We start from the raw sequence: 21706 nt of genomic DNA, 5'->3' as shown, positions 1-21706 counted from the left end.
CCCAAACGTTTAGAGATGTAGTTCGTCGCTGACGGAATAATCTCCATCCATAGACTTCGAACCAGAAGATGCCAACTTTGAAAAGGTGGTACTCCATACTGGGAAATCGGATTGGGGGTATATGAGTGGATTCATTTTCATTGTCCTGTATTTATCAATGGTATCATGTGGTATTATATTTTGGGTTTTATTTTCCTTTAAGATATTGTACTGGTTTATATGGCATTACAAAGTTCATCTGTAGTGCACACTGTGTCAAGTGCACAAACCTATTCAGGGTTCCCACAGAAATTTGAAAACAGAATTCCATGACCTCTCCATGACTAAATTGCTGCTTTCCATGACTTAATTCCTTTCTGGCACAGTTTACAAAATCAGACATGTTATGATCATGAACACCAATTATAATAGTAGAGTACAATCACAGAGTATGAGAGTTGTGAGACATAAAAAACCAGAAAGCTGTCATAGCCAAGAGGTAAATGCAATTCCATGACTTTTCACATAGTTCTGACTTTCCATGACCAATTTTTTCCAGGATTTTCCATGACTGTGGGAACCCTGTAATAATACTGCATTGACAGCTATCATTTTTAAAGTAATTTCAATTTCCTTCAAACATTTTATTCATCTCTTTTTGGTTGGTCCTTGAATATATATACAATACAATGTTTTGGCAGGTCGTCTATAAAAGCATGTACATCGTTTAAAAAAAAGGCTTTTGGCAAGTAGTCAACAGTATCAATGCATGTAAATTTGGGTGAAAGAATCATACATGTACATTAATTCTTAAGAAAAGTTTGTGGTTGTATTACACTATCACTTAGAGGTATTAAAAAGACAGCAGTTGCAGCAAACAATTATTTCATGAGAAATTGTCAAAACATTGTACATAATCTCTAGATCTGGTACATTAATGTAAACTTGTATCTTTGTAAAATTACTAATTTTGAACTTAAAATCAATTATTCTGATGATCACTAACACAGAAAAGCATATGTGGGACAGGACAGTGTATTATGATTGATTTGAAAAATACCTGACATTTGATAGAATTACATGCTTATTTTGCTCATTTCTCGGCAATTACACATTTTCTTCCCGAGCTATAATTATGGCACATATCTTTTATATTTTGCTGGTAATTCTATTGGATTCTGTTCGAACTCATTTTAAGATTGTTACTACAACTGGTAATTTATCTTTAAAGTTGTACTTTTATATGATCCGGGCTCAACATAATCTAAAATAAAGTAATTTTTACCATGCAAAAAAGTGAAAATTTTATCAAAATCAGATAAAACTAAAAAAAAAATAATTACACAAATATTGGTCATCAACACATGCAAGTAGATACATGTAAGTTTATGATATCATGCCCACATTTTTTTTGTTCTCATGTTACCAGATAAAATAATAATTTACTTCATGTGTGTAATAAATATGTCTTCCAATCCCATGTAGCAAAAGAACTTCCAGCAATAATCAATATAGGTAAGTCACATCAGTACAGTTTACAATCCGATTTCTTTCATTCTTGGTAAACAAAATTAAATGCACAATTTTATATACAAAATAATAAGTTGGGGATACGTGTACATGTACAATGTACGTCAGTATGACATCATCAGCTTGCTACTTGCATATGCTTAGAGCTCTTTCACCAAAATAATGCAGAGGTTAGAATGTCATACATTACTTTATTATCCCTTGTCTAATTTGGATGAATTGAGACGCCATCCTAGTCAGCACATGAGATTTAAAAAAATTCAAATTACCAGGCAGTGACAGTATTGTTGTAAGTACAGAGCAAAGATCAGGAATATGGTAGGTCTTCTCAAATTGTATTTGGATTGATCCAAGGTTGTTGACAACTGGAGGAGAGGAAGGAGCTAATTCCATGGCCTTGGAGCAGTAGTGGAGAAAGTTGCATCACCAGTAGCTAATTTGTAGGTGCGTAATGATCACAAAAATAAAAAGGCAAGTGCGCCTAGAATGAAAATGACGCACAAGGGATTCCTTATAATACATGTAATCTGGATCTCTGTCATTGACTTTGAAAATCAGGAGACGGACACTAATGTTCATGTATATCCTTTCCTTGACTTGCAGCCAGCGAAGTTGGCGTATGGCAAATGGCACAATAGATGCAGCATTCTGTACTATCTGCAGTCAGTCCAGATCGCCCTAATTCAAGCATGAAGAGCATTACAATAGTCCAGTTTAGATTGCGCTAAACCATGGACTGCTTTGTGGCAAGTAGAAATATAAAAGGCACTTCCCATTGGCCTTTATTCTTCCGATCTGTTTGATGTTATACTGGTAGGGAGCAGGTTCCAATAGCACTATGAAAGGAATTACGAAACCAGATGAATGGGTGCAGATTCAGGACACCTTCCATTTCAACTTAAGGCATCTGCAAAAATAACAGAAGAAGATAAACATAAAAGCCTTTCCTGCATTAACTATCTAATATTCATTAAAAACTACATGGTTTCAATATCAATTTCCAAACTTTTTAAAAAATGATTTAAAAACAATGTGGGGTTTGTTACATATTTATACTTCAAATATTAACATGTAAAGTCAAGTCCAGGGAGGGGACTTGATGCCCTCAAGATCTGCTGCACCTCCAAACCATCTCTGTATAGGGAAGGACATTTTAGAGTAAATTTTTTTTTTTTAAATATTAATTTTAATTAAACATGATTTTAATTCATGCTTTTTTAAAATGTGTTTTAAATGGTTATGGGATAATTCCATCAGTTTGAATAAGAAATTACAAGTTGCCAATTTCACATAACGAAGATCAATTCTGATGTGATCATAAATGCACATTAGGTGTTGATGTTTCACTTATGCCTATCTATTACGTTTGAATTGACAACAACATGAACCTTGTAAGAGCATTACACAAGCTTTGTATCAGAGTGGTTACAAAATCAAAATTATTTAACTGCATCTCATGTTCATGCACATGTAAATACAGTAATCAAAATAACACAATAATAATAAAAAATACCTTCCAAAAAGGATAAATTTGTACTCACCATTATATCTGCATGAATATTGTTCTTTTAGTCCACCTATAATGATACAGCTGATGAGAGTTTGAATGATAGTATCAAGATGGTGCTTCTACCAGGGCTGCAAAAAAGAGAGAGAAAAAAAAAATTAAAATGTTAACCTCAATCATGCCAAGAAATTGCAAAATCTACAAGTACATGTCCCAGCCATGGCACATGCACAGTAGGTAAGACGCAAAATATATGGTGTAGTAAGCCTAAGGGTCCTACAAGTAATTCTTTGCATGTGCCACTCATTAATGTGCATGCAATTTCAATGTTCAATTTTTACATGGAACTGTAACAGCAGTGTCAGTGTGAGGAACATATTAATGCAAAGAGTATCCAGCAACTGTTTGCAGCTTACTTTATGTCACTTCAATTTTTGTCTTTTTAACAATAATAATATGAATCTTTTAAAGTGCATAGCTTTCGTAATGGGCAGGAACCCTTTCAAATGTGGCTGGCAAAATGAGGCATTTAGAAAATTTTGCAGGATTTTTAAGGTAAGTTATGGTCTAATTTTTAGATCTGAGAATTCTAGATCTAATCATCATCTTGATTTTTAACTTCCACAAATTAAAGACAATCTGTATAAAAGCTTTAAATATACAATAGTAATAGGCCCTAAATGTGGTTAAGTTAGGCCTTACATTATTTTTTTTTATTTTACTATCGGTAGGCCTATGAATATATTATTATTCTTATACTTAATCTTTAGTAGTTTTAGAACACATTAAATTGAATAGATATTTGGCCAAAAAATCTGACAAATTTTGAGGTGAAATTAGTTTTCTGGCATCGCCAGATCAACCGTTGCGAAACTCTATTAGCGCCAAATTACACTCTTAAACTTGTCATTAGAACGTCCAAACCGATACACGTCAGCCTGGAATCTAATACTAGCACAATCAGCTATGCATTTGCACCAATTCTCTCTGTATTTTCTTGCATATGGACGTCACTCCAGTTAAAGGTCATGTCATTGTGTTATATAGCTTGGGAATTGCAAGCAAGTGATCCTTCAAAATGTTTACCTGCTTACAATTAACATTTCTTAAGCCTTAATTTTTTATATTTAGATTACAAAGGCTTACAAATTGGACAAATTAAATGTTTGCCCAAAAATTATTGTGGGAAAGGTGGATTTTTTACGGAAATCCATCTTTGTGTACCAAGTTCTACAGGCAACAGAGACTTGTCTAGGCTCCGTGAATAAAAATACCCCTGGTACAATGTAAAAATGATAAAAATATCATCACAGAGTCCTCTAAGTACAGTTAGGACCATCGACAGATAAGGTGCCCCAAGATTGCGCACATCCGAATCTGCGCGATTCTGATAATGGAAGATATGCAACGACTCCAAACAAAAAATAAACTTTACACCTGAAAGAGCCTACTGTACTTACTTAGTCTTACCTACTGCCCGATGCCTCCTGACATGTAGAGCAACAACAAAGGACCTCCACTCCTGGCGGCCGGTGGTTCTGGGCCTTCTTCTGGAAACTCCCCCGGGCTAGGTCATATTCACCGACTTCTTCTCCTCAAATGTGATGCCAGGACAGGTAGTTTTGGGTCTCCCTCTCTTTCTCCTGAAATGTCATAAACAGATCTATTCATAAAAAATCCGACTCAAAATGGTGGGAAAATAATGAATTTAGGGCATTGGCAAGAGTTCCATATGCACTCCCCTAACATTGAAAAACATGAAGAAGGTTCAGAATAATATATCTAGCACAATATAGAACATATATGATGGGGGAGTGGATAGTACTAGGAGTGGAAATACATACTAAAATATGGCTTTATTCCGTCAAATTTCGAGCATGTATGGATGTATCTAGTGTGTGTAATTGTCCATAGACATCGGTTTATTTACTCAAGGGTCTGTGTCACTCTGTGAGTCAAGTCTAGTCGAACTATTGGCTGATAATCGTTAAAATACCCCTTCCGGTATCAGCACTTCTCGCTAGCATAGCAGGAACAGGTCTTGACTGCAAAAAAAACGAGGTGATCTCAAGTCCCAACTTACATGTAGGTGCCAACACAACGGTAAAAAAAAAATTATAGAAAAATCTTAAATGAACGAACTGGAATGGAATTAAGTCTCAACAATCTTATTTTTGATCATGTTGGTGGGGGGTGCATTGGAATTGCATATGGAAGTGGAACTCTTTCCTGGGCATTTCATGTGACGGCCTCAAAATGCAGCCTCTGTGACTGCTTTCTTATCGAAATCTTCGCATCATGTGTAATAGGTCTGTGTAAAGTGAATAGGTGCGCAGACATCGGCCACTATTAGTATTACCCAGTTGTTGTGTGTCCGGACGATCAATTTTAGAAGGTCATTTGGAAAAAATTACAAGCGAAGTTCCATCAATTTTTAGTACAAAATGTTAGGAAATATTATTTATAAGGAACAAAATAGAAGATGATTAAAAGTATTGAATTCATATTTTTTGTGTAATCCAAAGGCAAAAAAGAAGGCTTCAAAAGGTTTCCGGACACCCGACCCCCATCCTACCACTAATCATTTTGTTCAATCAAAATGACCACTCATTCAATGAACAAGGTTATGGTATAACCTAGACAGCTGGCAGCCGTCTGTTTCGAGGAGTTTTTAAACATTTTTTTATTTTTAAAATTTCTCCTCATACACAGACGGCTCGCTAGCGTGCAGCCACCATTAGGGGACTTACAATGCAAAATCCCCCCGTCGGGGCTCTTCAATTTTTGTCTTTAATGAATCAAACTTTTGAAAATTAACGCGACCGAAATGCAAATTAATATTCCCTCTTGGCATTAATTGCCAAAAAACGGGGAAAATCAAGTGAAAAGGAACAAAAACAGTGACTTACCTCGGCTGTCGCGCAACTTCACTGCCCTGTTTTATCCGAACTTAATACACATAAACATATGGCCATTGAGTCCCCTGTACAGATCGCGCTAGAACTTCGGTCTCTGTATTTGGTGAGTGAAGCCAACGGAGTTCAGCTGAACAACCAACATAACGGAGACCGAAGCTTTTGGTCTAGGTATAACCTTGTTCTCAGTTACATCTCCATGTGTGGCAAAATAAGGATGGCAATGTTTGGCTTATTTTCTCTTTTTTGGGGGGACAAATGCTTTATTTTTTTACACCAACAGTTTCCATTACACCTATTGGTCATACAACTTGGCCCTTAAGTAAATTTGATTCTTTTAATTATTTTTTTCTTAATTAAAATGCCATATTATTTTCCACCAATAGAGGGCGTGCACAAAAATATGCCCAAAATTCAAGTTTTTGAGCGCTCTAGTGAATACAAAAATTATTCCCAAGTTACTAATGAAAAATAAATTGCAACTGTATGGAAATTAGTAATTTTGGTCACAAAAGTGATATTTTAATCATTTTTAAAGTGTGTGTTCTGTACAGCATTGGCATGCCATAGTCCAACCTGTAGTTTCCCCACAGGCAGGGCAGTCAGACGGCAGGTCCCAAGAAAGTGGCTTCTTTCATCCAAGTGATATTCATGACTTGAGATGTTTTGCATATTTAATGAGCCTGATGCGGATCAAAACACCTCTTTTCATTCGGTCATTGCTGCTTTAATTGTGCATCGAATTTCATGAATTTGGTGTCATTGTAAAGAAGAAGAATCATTCTTTCAGGTCATGTGTTTGAATTTATTCAAAGATTTTGTAATATAGGTTAAAATCTTGATCTAAAATATGCTACAAAATAATTATTTTCACCTGACAAAAGCTGCTATTTTCACACTTTATTTTTGTTTGAGCCCAAATGATTTTTAGATCATGATAAAGCTGAATATGTATGCTTTAAAATGATATAGGTTTCAAAATAAGAATTGGTTTAATCGGGTCAAGATCACACTTTTCATTTGCCAAGTACATAAAGCAGCTTGAAAACAAGAATACTGCACTCTGATTGGTCAAAGAGACCACACAGTGGCAAATTCCAACGGTTCCAGTGCCTGTGTTCATGGGAAGGTCACACTTCCCATGTGGTAATCTCCTCAAATACCCCGCGCCTGTTGTTCTGTGAACCTTATCCAGCCAATCAGAAGTCTGGATTTCATGCAAGTACAAAATTTCAGAAATCTCGTCATGTACCTTGGTGGGAAAAGTGTGATCTTGACCCGATTAAAAGGTGCCGCATATCAAGAGTGGCATTGTGAAAAAGTACAGAAGTTCAGCTTTATGGTGATATAGATATCATTGAGGCTCAAAATAAAAAGTTTTGCACAATTTGCAAAAGAAAACAGAGGAAGAAAATTCAGTTTTGAGGCACATTTTCAGGCCAGAAATTTACTTTTTTAACGAAATATTGTATACGAAACAAATGACCAATATGAAAGAGTAACATTTACTCTATCTGATGGTGCAATAATATTTCATTTAACTTGAGGTTAAAACAGGTAAATTCTTAGAGAAAGAAAATCTCACGAATCACGAGATTTCGCAAGGAGGAGGATTCAGCCACGAGATGATTTGGATGAATCTGGCCTTTTTGCTCATTAGCATAGGGACCTGCGGTCTGACTGAGGGTGGTTGCAGTGAACAAGTGCAAAATGACCATGACTGGCCGAGATTTTTTCCCAAGAAAATCAATTATTTCTCTCAATTTTTTATGAAACTTTTTGCACACTTACTCATAAGAATACAAGGAACATCATCAATTGAAAGATTTTGTAAAATAATAGGAAATTCACGTTAAATCTAAACTCAAATCGTTTGGTGTGCTGTGTGCAGACTTTGAGACCACCAGCCAGTGGTCCACATCTGACATCACAGCAGCGAGTAGGCGCTCGGGGCCGGGCGAGCGCCCGGTTAGACAGGACGGGATTGCCAGTGTCATTACATGTCATTTTCATTGACGAAATCTTTAGCTAGTTGCAAGCCGGGGCATTTAACAAACTACGAAAAGAAAATCATAGAAAATGGTTATCTAACTTACTGTTTAGCCTACTGCAAATGTCTTCGAAGTCGTTGTCCATATCTAACCCGTATTCTTTAAGTAGTTGAATTATTAACGGCCTTCTTCGTCACACTTCTCGATGGAGCTCAATAAACTGCAACGCAACGGAATTATTTTCAAATGTTGGCGGTAAGTGCGCATGCGCAAGCCTGTCACCGCCCCCCCCCCCCCGGCGAATCAATTTTTAATTTTGATAGGGGGTGAGCTGAGGGGGGGTCTAAGTTATGGGTGTGATAACTTTTTTGTGTGGTATTTCTGATTTTCAACAGAAGGGCAATAACACACAAATACCACATATTTGAATTGACATTACCACACAATGGGCTAATGTGGTAACATATGCTTTCATGTGGTAATTTTGATTTACCACAGCAGTATAACGTACAATACCACACAAATACCACATATTTGAATAGACATTACCACACAATAGCATCATGTGGTATTGCATTCATGCGGTAAGTTTGATTTACCGCAGAGCATAACACCACAAAAATACCACATATTTGAATTTACATTACCACACAATGGGCTACCCAGAAGGAAAAACCAGGAAGACCAGTAAGAATTTTTACTGGTTTCCAGTAGAATTTTACTGGTTTCCAGTATATTTTTACTGGGCCAGTTGATTTTTAACTGGACCAGTAAAAATCAACTGGAGACCAGTTCCAACAATTGCATTCCAGTTGAAGCAATTAGTAATACCAGTTAAATTGTTTTTCATCAAACTGGTATTTCTGGTCCAATAAATGGTTTTCTGTAGATTTTTACTGGTTTCCTGTATATGTTTACTGGACCAGTTGATTTTTAACTGGACCAGTAAAAATCAACTGGAGACCAGTTCAAACAATTGCATTCCAGTTGAAGCAAAGTAGTAATACCAGTTAAATAGTTTTTCATCAAACTGGTGTTACTGGTCCAATAAATAATGACTTTATTTCAAGTCAGATCATTTGACGAATTATGGAAAATGAATCTTGCAATCCAGAGAAAGTTATTATCGTTATCATTGTTATCATCATTCTTCTTATAATTATCATAATTATTATTATGATTATTATGATCATTGTTGTTATCATTCTTATTACTGTTATTGTTATTGATATTGTAATTATTATTATTAATATAATCATAATTATCAAGTATTAACATTATAATTAAAATAATTATTTCCTTTAATTATGATTAAGATCAAGGCAAGATATATTCCTCTGATATAGTCAACTGGTCAAAAGTAATTCATTGTTTGAAATTGAACTAGTCAAGACCAGTAATACCAGTAATTCTGATGATGCTGATCACGTGGTTTACCTCATTTGCATATTTCCTATTTTAAAAAGAAAAATCAGGATTTAGAATGGAATATCCTTGCAATGGCACTCATTGTTGTTTAAAAACTTTTCAAATAAGTGTGTGAACTAATTCACAATGAAAATGTGTAATTTTGTATATCACATTTAAAATAACAGCAGAAAGATTAATTTACTAACCATCTTTTCCATCACATTTCACTGACCATGGTATATAACAAACCAAATGCATGTAATAAATTGATCCAGTAAGACCAGTACGGGGACCAGATCGACCAGTTCGAGGACCAGTCAGACCAGTAAAAAATACCAGTAAAGCCCAGCTTGAATTGGATACCAGTATGAAGACCAGTATGAAGACCAGAAACAAGACCAGTATAAAATTCCTGTAATTCAAGACCAGTTTAATTTTTACAGTTACACCAGTAAACCGATGTTCCAATTTCCAGAGTTACCAGTTAAAATTCTTCTGGTCTAACTGGTCCAGTGGAACTGGTTTTTCCTTCTGGGTAATGCGGTAACATGCTTTCATAGTTTCATGTGGTAATTTTGATTTACCACAGCAGTATAACAATACCACACAAATACCATATATTTGAATTTACATTAGCACACAATGGCATCATGAGGTACATGCATTCATATGGTAATTTTGATTTACCACAGAAGTATACAATACCACACAAATACCACATATTTGAATTTACATCACCACACAATGGCATCATGTGGTAACATGCATTCCTGTGGTAATTTTGATTTACCACAGCAGTATAACAATACCACACAAATACCACATATTTGAATAGACATTACCACACAATAGCATCATGTGGTATTGCATTCATGCGGTAAGTTTGATTTACCGCAGAGCATAACACCACAAAAATACCACATATTTGAATTTACATTATCACACAATGGGCTAATGCGGTAACATGCTTTCATGTGGTAATTTTGATTTACCACAGCAGTATAACAATACCACATATTTGAATTTACATTACCACACAATGGCATCATGAGGTACATGCATTCATGTGGTAATTTTGATTTACCACATAAGTATACAATACCACACAAATACCACATATTTGAATTTACATTACCACACAATGGCATCATGTGGTAACATGCATTCCTGTGGTAATTTTGATTTACCACAGAAATATAACAATACCACACAAATACCACATACTTGAATTTATATTACCACACAATGGCATCATGAGGTAACATGCATTCATGTGGTAATTTTGATTTACCACAGAAGTACCACATAGACAACAAATTACCACAGCTACCAGCTGACGTTACCACACAAGGATATGGAAAATTACCACAGATGTTCATGTGGTAACCATGTGGTAACCTACATTCATGTGGTAATTCGTGTGGTAAAGCCGGGTACCACACAGTTATACCACACGACATTTTTGTAAGGGTACGTTGAGAGGCAAATGTCAGATCAGGGGAGGCAGGAGTACAATAATTTTTTTGGAAGGGAAGAATAGTGTAGAATAAAAGGTATTATATATAGCCAATTGATCTAGGTGAGGGATTCAGCTTATAGTGAACAATGATGACTTTGATGTTTAAAAAAAAGAATGAATATACCTTACCTGAATATTATGGTGAAGCCAATTTAAAAGGAGGTGAGGCAAGTTTCAATGGAGGTTTTTAAAAAGAATAAACTGTACTACAAATTTAAAAGGAGGCGAGGCAAGTTTCAATGGAGGTTTTTAAAAAGAATAAACTGTATTATATATGGTGAAGCCAATTTAAAAGGAGGTGAGGCAAGTTTCAATGGAGGTTTTTAAAAAGAATAAACTGTACTACAAATTATGGTGAAGCCAATTTAAAAGGAGGCGATGCAAGTTTCAATGGAGGTTTTTAAAAAGAATAAACTGTATTATATATATGGTGAAGCCAATTTAAAAGGAGGTGAGGCAAGTTTCAATGGAGGTTTTTAAAAAGAATAAACTGTACTACAAATTATGGTGAAGCCAATTTAAAAGGACGTGAGGCAAGTTTCAATGGAGGTTTTTAAAAAGAATAAACTGTACTACAAATTTAAAAGGAGGTGAGGCAAGTTTTAATGGAGGTTTTTAAAAAGAATAAACTATACTATAAATTATGGTGCAGCCAATTTAAAAGGAGGTGAGGCAAGTGTCAATGGAGGTTTTTAAAAAGAATAAACTGTATTATAAATTATGGTGAAGCCAATTTAAAAGGAGGTGCGGCAAGTTTCAATAGAGGTTTTTAAAAAGAATAAACTGTACTACAAATTTAAAAGGAGGCGAGCTAGGCAAATTTCAATGGCTCAAAATTTATAACATCAAAATGGGTATTAGTATTTACTTCAATTTGGATAAGGTAAATTCTGAGATCTGATCTGCATATAAGTTTAAGCATTTTGTTAAGCCAGCCAAATTGCTAAGTAAATTAATTACAAAATCAAAACTTAGAATTTAATAGGCGGCCGAGGTATTTGTATTTCCTAGAGGACATGTACAGATTTCTTGTTGACAAAGGATGACATGATGATTATTTTGCATAACCTGGCTTATTAAAAAATATATTATGTACATTCCATTTCAGTGATAATTGCATTTTTGGGGAGGGGATATTACATATTTGGGAAATGGAAAAGTTCAAAATGAATGCATAGATACTTAACCTTTTTACGCAGGGGGGGGGGGGGGGGCTCTGAGCTCTGCGATTTAAAAAAAAAAAAAAAAAAGTATTTTGCATGTTTTGAGACCAGTTTTGCGAAGCCCGGGTACTGGGTTCTGAAAATTACCAAACAATTTCTTCTTCTTCTTCTTCAAGCTAGCTGCCTCCTTCAATCCTGAAGATTCTTGCAGTATTGTAGTACCGGGGACCGGCAGGTGCAATACACCGGGTGAATTAACACCCTACTCTTTGACGAATAGTGTATTGGTTTTAACGTGCATAGGTTGTGACTCTCCTATACACGGGACCAACATTTGCGTCCTTTCCGATGGACGGAGTGTTTTCCAGCTGCATTCACACCCGCACCGAACACAGCGGTGAGGCACGTTAACACACAACGCTAGCATCAGTTTTTTTTTTTTGTTAGACGTCTTCCGGCATGCTGCGGGACTCGAACCCACGCACGTTGAGATCTACGATCTTATCCGGAACAGGCGCCCTAACCGTCTGAGCTACACTGCCTAATTTGTAAGTGCATATCAGACAAAAATGGCTCAAAATTGTGATATTTGTGTACCACGTCAATGGAATATGCGTTTTCAACCAAAATTCATAAATGCCTAATTGTTTTTAGTTTTGTTGAACTAAACTGATTTATTTTATGCTGTTACGAGAGTCCCAGCATCGTTGAAAAAAAAACAATGCAATACAAAGGTAAAAAAATACATTATCAAAGAACACCACAAAGAGTTTCTAAACCAAAAATTAGAACATTTGGAGCTTTATTTAGGGAGTTACAGGAATAGGTATAGTATACTAATTATGCACAAATGAGCATAATCAATTAATAGCAATTTGCATGAAATAAATAACTGCAAAATTTTGTGGATTATTAAAAGCAATTGCAATATATTTCTTCACTATTCATTGTTTTTAGAAACCTCATTGTAGACTTGCCTCATGCATTTCCTCTCAAGTTGGCTTCATCATTCGAATTATATTCTACACTTATCATTCTTTTAAAAAAAATCATTGTAGACTTGCCTCACCTCCTCTCAAGTTGGCTTCAACATAATATCCATTCTTTGTTAAAACATCATTTTACACTTGCCTCACCTCTCAAGTTGGCTTCACCATAATTTGTAGTACAGTTTATTCTTTTTGAAAACCTCCATTGAAACTTGCCTTGCCTCCTTTTAAATTTGTAGTACAGTTTATTCTTTTAAAAAACCTCCATTGAAACTTGCCTCACCTCCTTTTAAATTGGCTTCACCATAATTTGTAGTACAGATCTTCAATTCTTTTAAAAAACCTCCATTGAAACTTGCCTCACCTCCTTTTAAATTTGTAGTACAGTTTATTCTTTTTAAAAACCTCTATTGAAACTTGCCTCACCTCCTTTTTAATTGGCTTCACCATAATTTGTGGTACAGTTTATTCTTTTTAAAAACCTCCATTGAAAGTTGCCTCACCTCCTTTTAAATTGGCTTCACCATAATTTGTAGTACAGTTTATTATTTTTAAAAGCCTCCATTGAAACTTGCCTCACCTCCTTTTTAATTGGCTCCACCATAATTTGTGGTACAGTTTATTCTTTTTAAAAACCTCCATTGAAATTTGCCTAGCTCGCCTCCTTTTAAATTGGCTTCACCATAATTTGTAGTACAGTTTATTCTTTTTAAAAGCCTCCATTGAAACTTGCCTCATCTCCTTTTTAATTGGCTTCACCATAATTTGTGGTACAGTTTATTCTTTTTAAAAACCTCCATTGAAATTTGCCTAGCTCGCCTCCTTTTAAATTTGTAGTACAGTTTATTCTTTTTAAAAACCTCTATTGAAACTTGCCGCACCTCCTTTTAAATTGGCTTCACCATAATTTATAATACAGTTTATTCTTTTTAAAAACCTCCATTGAAACTTGCCTCACCTCCTTTTATATAATTTGGCTTCACCATATAATACAGTTTATTCTTTTTAAAAACCTCCATTAAAACTTGCCTCACCTCCTTTTAAATTTAATTTGTAGTACAGTTTATTCTTTTTAAAAACCTCCATTGAAACTTGCCTCACCTCCTTTTAAATTGGCTTCACCATATATATAATACAGTTTATTCTTTTTAAAAACCTCCATTGAAACTTGCCTCGCCTCCTTTTAAATTGGCTTCACCATAATTTGTAGTACAGTTTATTCTTTTTAAAAACCTCCATTGAAACTTGCCTCACCTCCTTTTAAATTGGCTTCACCATATATAATACAGTTTATTCTTTTTAAAAACCTCCATTGAAACTTGCCTCGCCTCCTTTTAAATTTGTAGTACAGTTTATTCTTTTTAAAAACCTCCATTGAAACTTGCCTCACCTCCTTTTAAATTGGCTTCACCATAATATTCAGGTAAGGTATATTCATTCTTTTTTTAAAACATCAAAGTCATCATTGTTCACTATAAGCTGAATCCCTCACCTAGATCAATTGGCTATATATAATACCTTTTATTCTACACTATTCTTCCCTTCCAAAAAAATTATTGTACTCCTGCCTCCCCTGATCTGACATTTGCCTCTCAACGTAGGCCTACTGTACATAGTGTTATTATCTCTTTATATCGGAAACTTCGTTTTACCGAATTGCCATGCACTCTCTCCGACGCGGTTTGAAGTACAGCATGGAATACTACCAGCCGATGGTACACACACACACACGTTATTTGACAACTTGTCTCTGGAGCCAAAGTTCCTCGCATATAGTCTGCATGCCAGCTGTACTCAGTGTGTATTGAACACGCACGACCACGATCTAATGAATATTCATCGGCGAGAGTGACGTAATTTTACGAGTCTCCTTTCAAACTTGGTTCATAAGTGCCTACCGACTGCTGCATGCTTCATACGAAGTTGTCTGCAAACAAAAACTCATATTTTACACTTTATCCAATACAGGGTCTATGTTAGAGGGAAGACTCCACGCCAAAGCTTCTGTCTGTATCAAATGATATAGCTAGCCACAATATAAAAAAGAGTGAATATAGCCTCACTACTTCGGGCTCTGCATTTATGCAATATGCGAATCGTGAAAAACAAGGGTCTGTACCTGCAGACTAGTACGACGAACGCATGGCGAGGCCATCGCCTGTGATGCGGACATCGATCGGCCCCTTGTTCGATATATTATGCTAGATCATATATCGGCGGATCCAGGGTGGGGGGGGGGGCCGAGCGCCCCCCCCCCACCCTATTGGCGGAGCAAAAAAAAAGGGGGAAAGAAAAAAGAAAAAAGAAAAAGAAGGGGAGAGAGAGGAGAAACAAAAGAGGAAGAAAACGAGAGAATAAATTAACATGAGGGGAAGACTTGAAAATAATTAAGAAAATCTTTCATGTCACTATAAAATTTTCGCTCGCGCTTCACGCATTGCATTTTAGATGATTTATATATCTTGTTCATTGTGGAGTTTAATATATACAAAACATAAGTTCATCTCGGAAATCGAACTTTCATTATTTTGTGTGATTTACCAATTTAGAGGTACCTTTTCGGTCAGTTCAAAACGCCGCTTTATGAAAATTTTCTGCTCACGCTTTGCGCTCGCATTATTAATTTAAGGAAGATCCCCAATTACTCATCCTTTTCATGATTATACAAAACATGAATAGAGTAACTCGTTCAGTAGGTCTAAATCTCGAAATTTTCCGCTCGCGCTTCGCGCTTGCATTAATTGTTTAGCTATATACCTATGTTGTTTAGGCCAAAAGTGCTTAGAATTTCAATTCTTCAAGTAAAAATGTCAAAAAAAAGGCTGGATCCGCCCTGCTAGATCATTTCGCTAGATAAAAATTATATGGCGCCACGGGGGGGGGGGGGGGGGGGGGCATTTGCCTCCCTCAGAAGTTTTGAACTGAACCGGAAAAATGTATAGGTCTATAATATGCTGTAAATAAAGGTAAATAAGCCCGTATATAAGCCCCATCATCTACTCAAGACGTGACTTCAAAACAGTATTTTCACTCTTCAAAATTTTGTCATCCTGTCACTGTTAACACCAAACATAAATCTCCCAAAAGGTCATACATGAATTCAAATAGTTACTGAAATCTGATCACGCTAGCGCGAAGCCCGCAGGCTTTATATGTGGGCCTAGTATGGGCCTTCTGCTTTGATTGTTCCCGCATAGAATTTCCCTTTAAATACCAGCCTCTTCAAATAGTTGTATACATCTTCACTTAATTTACATCAATTAATACCATAACATATTCAAATTTAAGCAGAGAACGAAGCAATTTCAATAGGGTGGTAATATAATAGGGGCTCATCCCAGTGTCGCATGTGGGTACAATTTTGAATAAACTGTCTCGCCAAAACACTAACATTTATAGGCCTTTAATTGACCTTTCCCCCATGTGTTTCTAGCAGTTTCTGAAAGGAATGGATTAATTGAAAACACAGCCTGATGACGAGAACAAATGAAATGGTTATCATATGAATATTGTGGGTTATATAGGCCCTATAATCGATGAAAAGTCTTAAAGTCATGATCATCACCAGAGCATGACTATGGTCCAACCATTGTCCCAGCTAGCAAGCTGACGTTGGTTGGGCCAATGCGGGGTGCCGATGTCGGCCAATGTCGCGTCGGCGAATATCGGATTCCATTAGAATACTACGTACGTACGTAATAATACTGCGTACGTACGTAATAATTATCACGTACGTACGTAATAATACTGCGTACGTACGTGATAATACTGCGTACGTACGTAATAATTATCACGTACGTACGTAATAATACTGCGTACGTACGTAATAATACTGCGTACGTACGTAATAATTATCACGTACGTACGTACCCAGGACCAAAATCCAATTGAAACCAGTTGGATTTCCAACTGGTTTCAATTGGTTTTAACTGGTTTCAATTGGTTTTAACTGGAATTTAACAATTTCCAGTTGAAACCAATTGAAACCAGTTGGAAATCCAACTGGTTTCAATTGGATTTTGGTCCTGGGCACTGCCACTGTCATAATTCTATTCTGTAGATATGCGGTAATTTGAATCAATGTTAAGTGACCATGGTCATCAGGTCATGTGACCTGAAACTCGCACAGGATATTCAGTGGTACTTGATTAACCTAATGTTTAAGTTTCATGAACTAAATCCATAAATTTTCAAAGTTATGATGGTAATTCAACAAATACCCCCAACTTGGCCAAAGTGAGCAAATCCCAACTGGAACCAGTTGGGCAACTGGAAAAGGCCTAACTGGAACCAGTTGGGTAACTGGAAATGACTTCCAATTGGAAATGATTTCTAACTGGAACCAGTTGAGTAACTGGAAATCCCAACTGGAACCAGTTGGGCAACTGGAAATCCTAACTGGAACCAGTTGGGTAACTGGAAATGACTTCCAATTGGAAATGATTTCTTACTGGAACCAGTTGGGCAACTGGAAATCCTAACTGGAACCAGTTGGGTAACTGGAAATGACTTCCAATTGGAAATGATTTCTAACTGGAACCAGTTGAGTAACTGGAAATCCCAACTGGAACCAGTTGGGCAACTGGAAATCCTAACTGGAACCAGTTGGGTAACTGGAAATGACTAACTGGAAATGATTTCTTACTGGAACCAGTTGAGTAACTGGAAATCCCAACTGGAACCAGTTGGGCAACTGGAAATCCTAACTGGAACCAGTTGGGTAACTGGAAATGACTTCCAATTGGAAATGATTTCTTACTGGAACCAGTTGAGTAACTGGAAATCCCAACTGGAACCAGTTGGGCAACTGGAAATCCTAACTGGAACCAGTTGGGTAACTGGAAATGACTTCCAATTGGAAATGATTTCTAACTGGAACCAGTTGAGTAACTGGAAATCCCAACTGGAACCAGTTGGGCAACTGGAAATCCTAACTGGAACCAGTTGGGTAACTGGAAATGACTTCCAATTGGAAATGATTTCTTACTGGAACCAGTTGAGTAACTGGAAATCCCAACTGGAACCAGTTGGGCAACTGGAAATCCTAACTGGAACCAGTTGGGTAACTGGAAATGACTTCCAATTGGAAATGATTTCTAACTGGAACCAGTTGAGTAACTGGAAATCCCAACTGGAACCAGTTGGGCAACTGGAAATCCTAACTGGAACCAGTTGGGTAACTGGAAATGACTTCCAATTGGAAATGATTTCTAACTGGAACCAGTTGGGTAACTGGAAATCCTAACTTGAACCATTCAGTTGTGTAACTAGAAATCCTAACTGGTACCAATTGGGTAACTGGAGATGACTTCTAACTGGAAAGATGGGTAACTGGAAATGAATTCTAATTGGAACCAGTTGGGTAACAGGAAATTATTTCCAATTGGTTTCCAATTTGAAATTTTCAAGTTACCCAACTGGATCCAATTGAAACCAGTTAATTTGCATATTATTTGCCAGTGTGCACAGCTAATGTTTTATGAGATTAATCATCATTAACAATGTATCTATTTAATTCTTTACAATTTCAAGTACCACACTTTTTAAAGATAAGTATTTAGAATACTTAGCAGTGAAAACCATGTTCATAAATGTTATAGATTATAATTAAAACAGATTAAAGGATAATTAGTACACCACTAACTGTTACCAAATTACATCAAATAAAAGTACATATATTTGAAGATCTTCCATATAAATATATACACATGAAAGTCTGTATTTTATCAATGCCCTTTACATTGGTATTAATAGACATATATAACACTGCTTCTGTGTTGGCATGAGAAATAGTTAGTGCAAATGCTAATTAATTTGTAACTAATTAAGTTCGTTTCAACTGGAAGTTCCAATTGGATCCAGTTGGAAACCAATTGGTTTCAACTGGTTCCAGTTGAAACCAGTTGCCTCCTATTGGTTTCAATTAACTGGAACCAATTGAAACCAGTTGCCTCCAATTGGATTCAATTGGTTTTAATAGGGAAATTGGAACAACTGGAACCAATTGACAACAATTGCCAACTGGTTCCAGTTGCCCAATTGGTTTTAACTGGAACCAATTGGCAACTGGTTTTCAATTGGAACCAATTGGTTTTTAACTGGAACCAATTGGCAACTGGTTTTCAATTGGAACCAGTTGTTCCAATTTCCCTATTGAAACCAGTTGGCCAACTGGTTTCAATTGGTTTTGCCCTAATTGGTTTTAACTGGATTTTGGTCCTGGGTAATAATACTGCGTACGTACGTAATAATTACCACGTACGTACGTAATAATACTGCGTACGTACGTAATAATTATCACGTACGTACGTAATAATACTGCGTACGTACGTAATAATACTGCGTACGTACGTAATAATACTGCGTACGTACGTAATAATTATCACGTACGTACGTAATAATACTGCGTACGTACGTAATAATTATCACGTACGTACGTAATAATACTGCGTACGTACGTAATAATACTACGTACGTACGTGATAATTTTTTTTTTTTTGGTTGTCAAAAATGTCCGGTTTGGGGCTTCGTATGATTTCATTGAGGTTTTGCAATAATATAACGAAGCAATCGTTGCGTAATCGCAGTTGTCGGCTGTCCACGCATTGCATGCAGTAAGCGAATTGTTAACACTCAGGAAAGGTGGAATCTTTTGTCTTTTAATCGTGTAAATCATACCTAAAATATTTCCAACCATTCATATCAACATACCATGCATTGAATATGTCTAAAAAGCAGAAACAACGGACTAAAGGCAATGTTCGGGTGAGTGCATTTCCATCTTTTTTCATAACGTGTGCCCCACATGTTGCGAATGGTGTAGGTAAAGATGATATAGCTAGCAAAGCCAATCCCAAGGAGCGGAAGAATAAACTATTTATTTTGCTTGATAAAGTTAACTGTGAGACTCAGATGAAATATATTGCAGTACAAGATTGGACTACTGAAGTTGATAGTAACCGTTTATGCATGAATTATAGGATATTGAATCAATAACTGCAAAAAATTGATGAATTTAATTGAATCAACTGCAAAAAATGGATGAACTTAGTGAGATCGATTTTGCAATTTGCTCGAAAGGCATTACCTTGGTACCAAATGAAATTGTGATAATTAAATATAACATAAAAATTTACTCCTCTTCACTGTCTACTTTAAATATTACTTGTCTGCATATATGTTTTCATAACATTTTTTGTCAGCATCCACACCCAAAACAAAATGGCTTCCTACCTCTGTGAGATAAATTTGTTTCTTAAGTTTTATCCTTTTTCCAAAGCCAGTCTCCAGTGGAGGAGATGATCTCCCATAGTGACTGTGCACCTCTACTGATGAAAGTTGAACCCGAGTCTGAAGTTTGATAAAATCACACAAGTTTTATTTAAGTGCATTGATCTCAACATCTCCAGCATTCGCAAGTTTGAATTAAAAAAAAAAAAAACTTAACAGGTGTACTTTGGCTTTACTATTCTGTCCATGTTTTTCATTGAAAGCCCTCAAGCAGTGGCCAGGCTGCTGAGCTGCTGGCCAAAGAAGGCGGTGGTCATGTCGGATTCGTTGGCTTTGGATCGATGTCTGGTGACCTTGGGTATGTGCCAACCAGCGTCGGATTCGAAGACCAGGACGCCGGTCTGGACACTGACTTCAGGATGGTGCTTCGGAAGCTCAGCAAGAGGGATGTAGTCACTAAACTCAAGGTTAGAAATAGGGGGTATTGCATAAATACTGGTCGTGAATATAATTTTTGGTAGGACAGCGGTGTCATTCAGTAAATCAATGAAATAATGAAAGAGTTTTGAAAAAGTTGTTGATCAAGTTGAGCTAGTACTTTATTTGATATGAATTCTGAATAAAATGATGATAAATGTAGCATTTATGATAAAACATTAGTAAGTATATATACTGGGTATATAATATATATTTTCATAATTGTAAAGCATATAGAGAACAGTCCAGTTACATGTAACACAGTATGGCCCGTATTCTGAAGTCAGGTTTAACTTAGACCACGGTCTAACTCTGTGCTAAAATTATGGGGAGCCAAAAGTTTAAAAATTCTGTGTATATTGTATATTTCTTATGTTTACTATTCTGTTTCCTTTTGCGTTCATAATGAAGAAAAATACTTCAGTTATCATTCCCAGACAATTATGAAGAATCTGGGTGTCATATGAGTTAATGAATAGAATGTGTACTGTTAGGGATTTGTGCTCCAATTGGCTCTCCATAGTTAAACCACAACTTTGAACGAGTTCAGAATACGAGCCTACATGTATGTGTTTGATAATCAGTATCATTTATTATTAATTATCAGCCTACTGTTCACTTTCCTGGAATTGAAGATATAAAATGAGGGTTATTGATTATAATTGCATTCTATGTATGTGTAGCTCTTTCACCATATATGGAAGTTAAGATATTAAGATTTTATCTAAAAGATTTATCTAAAAGATAAATCTAAAAGATTTGAAATGTCAACCATGGCCATGTTTTTCTCACTTCAGGCAATTCAAGAATTCCAGGGACTTTGCTCTGAGAAGGAAGAAGATGCTATTGTATCCGTACTGCCACACTGGCCTAGGCTCTATAATAGACTCTCAATGGTGAGTAAAAAAAAAAAACAGAGACGAGATCGGGGGGGGGGGGGGGTCACAAAGAGTTAATAAGTGTGACGTATGGTGTGTTGCAAGAAACTTGTGATCA

At 36.1% G+C, this 21706-nt stretch overlaps 1 protein-coding gene and 1 long non-coding RNA gene across 2 annotated transcripts in view; one reads left to right on the top strand and one right to left on the bottom strand.

The window, feature by feature from the left end:
- Nucleotides 1–201: 201 nt before the first annotated feature.
- On the bottom strand, nucleotides 202–8154 carry LOC135153872 (uncharacterized). The gene is made up of 4 exons (XR_010293348.1): nucleotides 8028–8154; nucleotides 4477–4659; nucleotides 3051–3147; nucleotides 202–2416 (listed from the first exon to the last, which is right to left on the bottom strand). It is a non-coding gene; the product is annotated as an uncharacterized LOC135153872 (long non-coding RNA).
- Nucleotides 8155–19408: 11254 nt separating this feature from the next.
- LOC129259585 (E3 ubiquitin-protein ligase listerin-like) overlaps nucleotides 19409–21706 on the top strand; it is a 41485-nt gene continuing 39187 nt past the window's right edge. Inside the window, exons 1-3 of the mRNA XM_064098335.1 lie at nucleotides 19409–19768; nucleotides 20497–20700; nucleotides 21508–21606. Coding sequence (XP_063954405.1) covers nucleotides 19727–19768; nucleotides 20497–20700; nucleotides 21508–21606 — 345 coding nt within the window. The 5' untranslated portion in view covers nucleotides 19409–19726. The remainder of the gene's footprint in view (nucleotides 19769–20496; nucleotides 20701–21507; nucleotides 21607–21706) is intronic.

The sequence above is a fragment of the Lytechinus pictus genome, chromosome 4 (genome assembly GCF_037042905.1).
Source record: "Lytechinus pictus isolate F3 Inbred chromosome 4, Lp3.0, whole genome shotgun sequence".
Taxonomy (NCBI): domain Eukaryota; kingdom Metazoa; phylum Echinodermata; class Echinoidea; order Temnopleuroida; family Toxopneustidae; genus Lytechinus; species Lytechinus pictus.
Note: the sequence above shows the minus strand (reverse complement) of the source record. Positions and strands in the feature narration are given on the sequence as shown.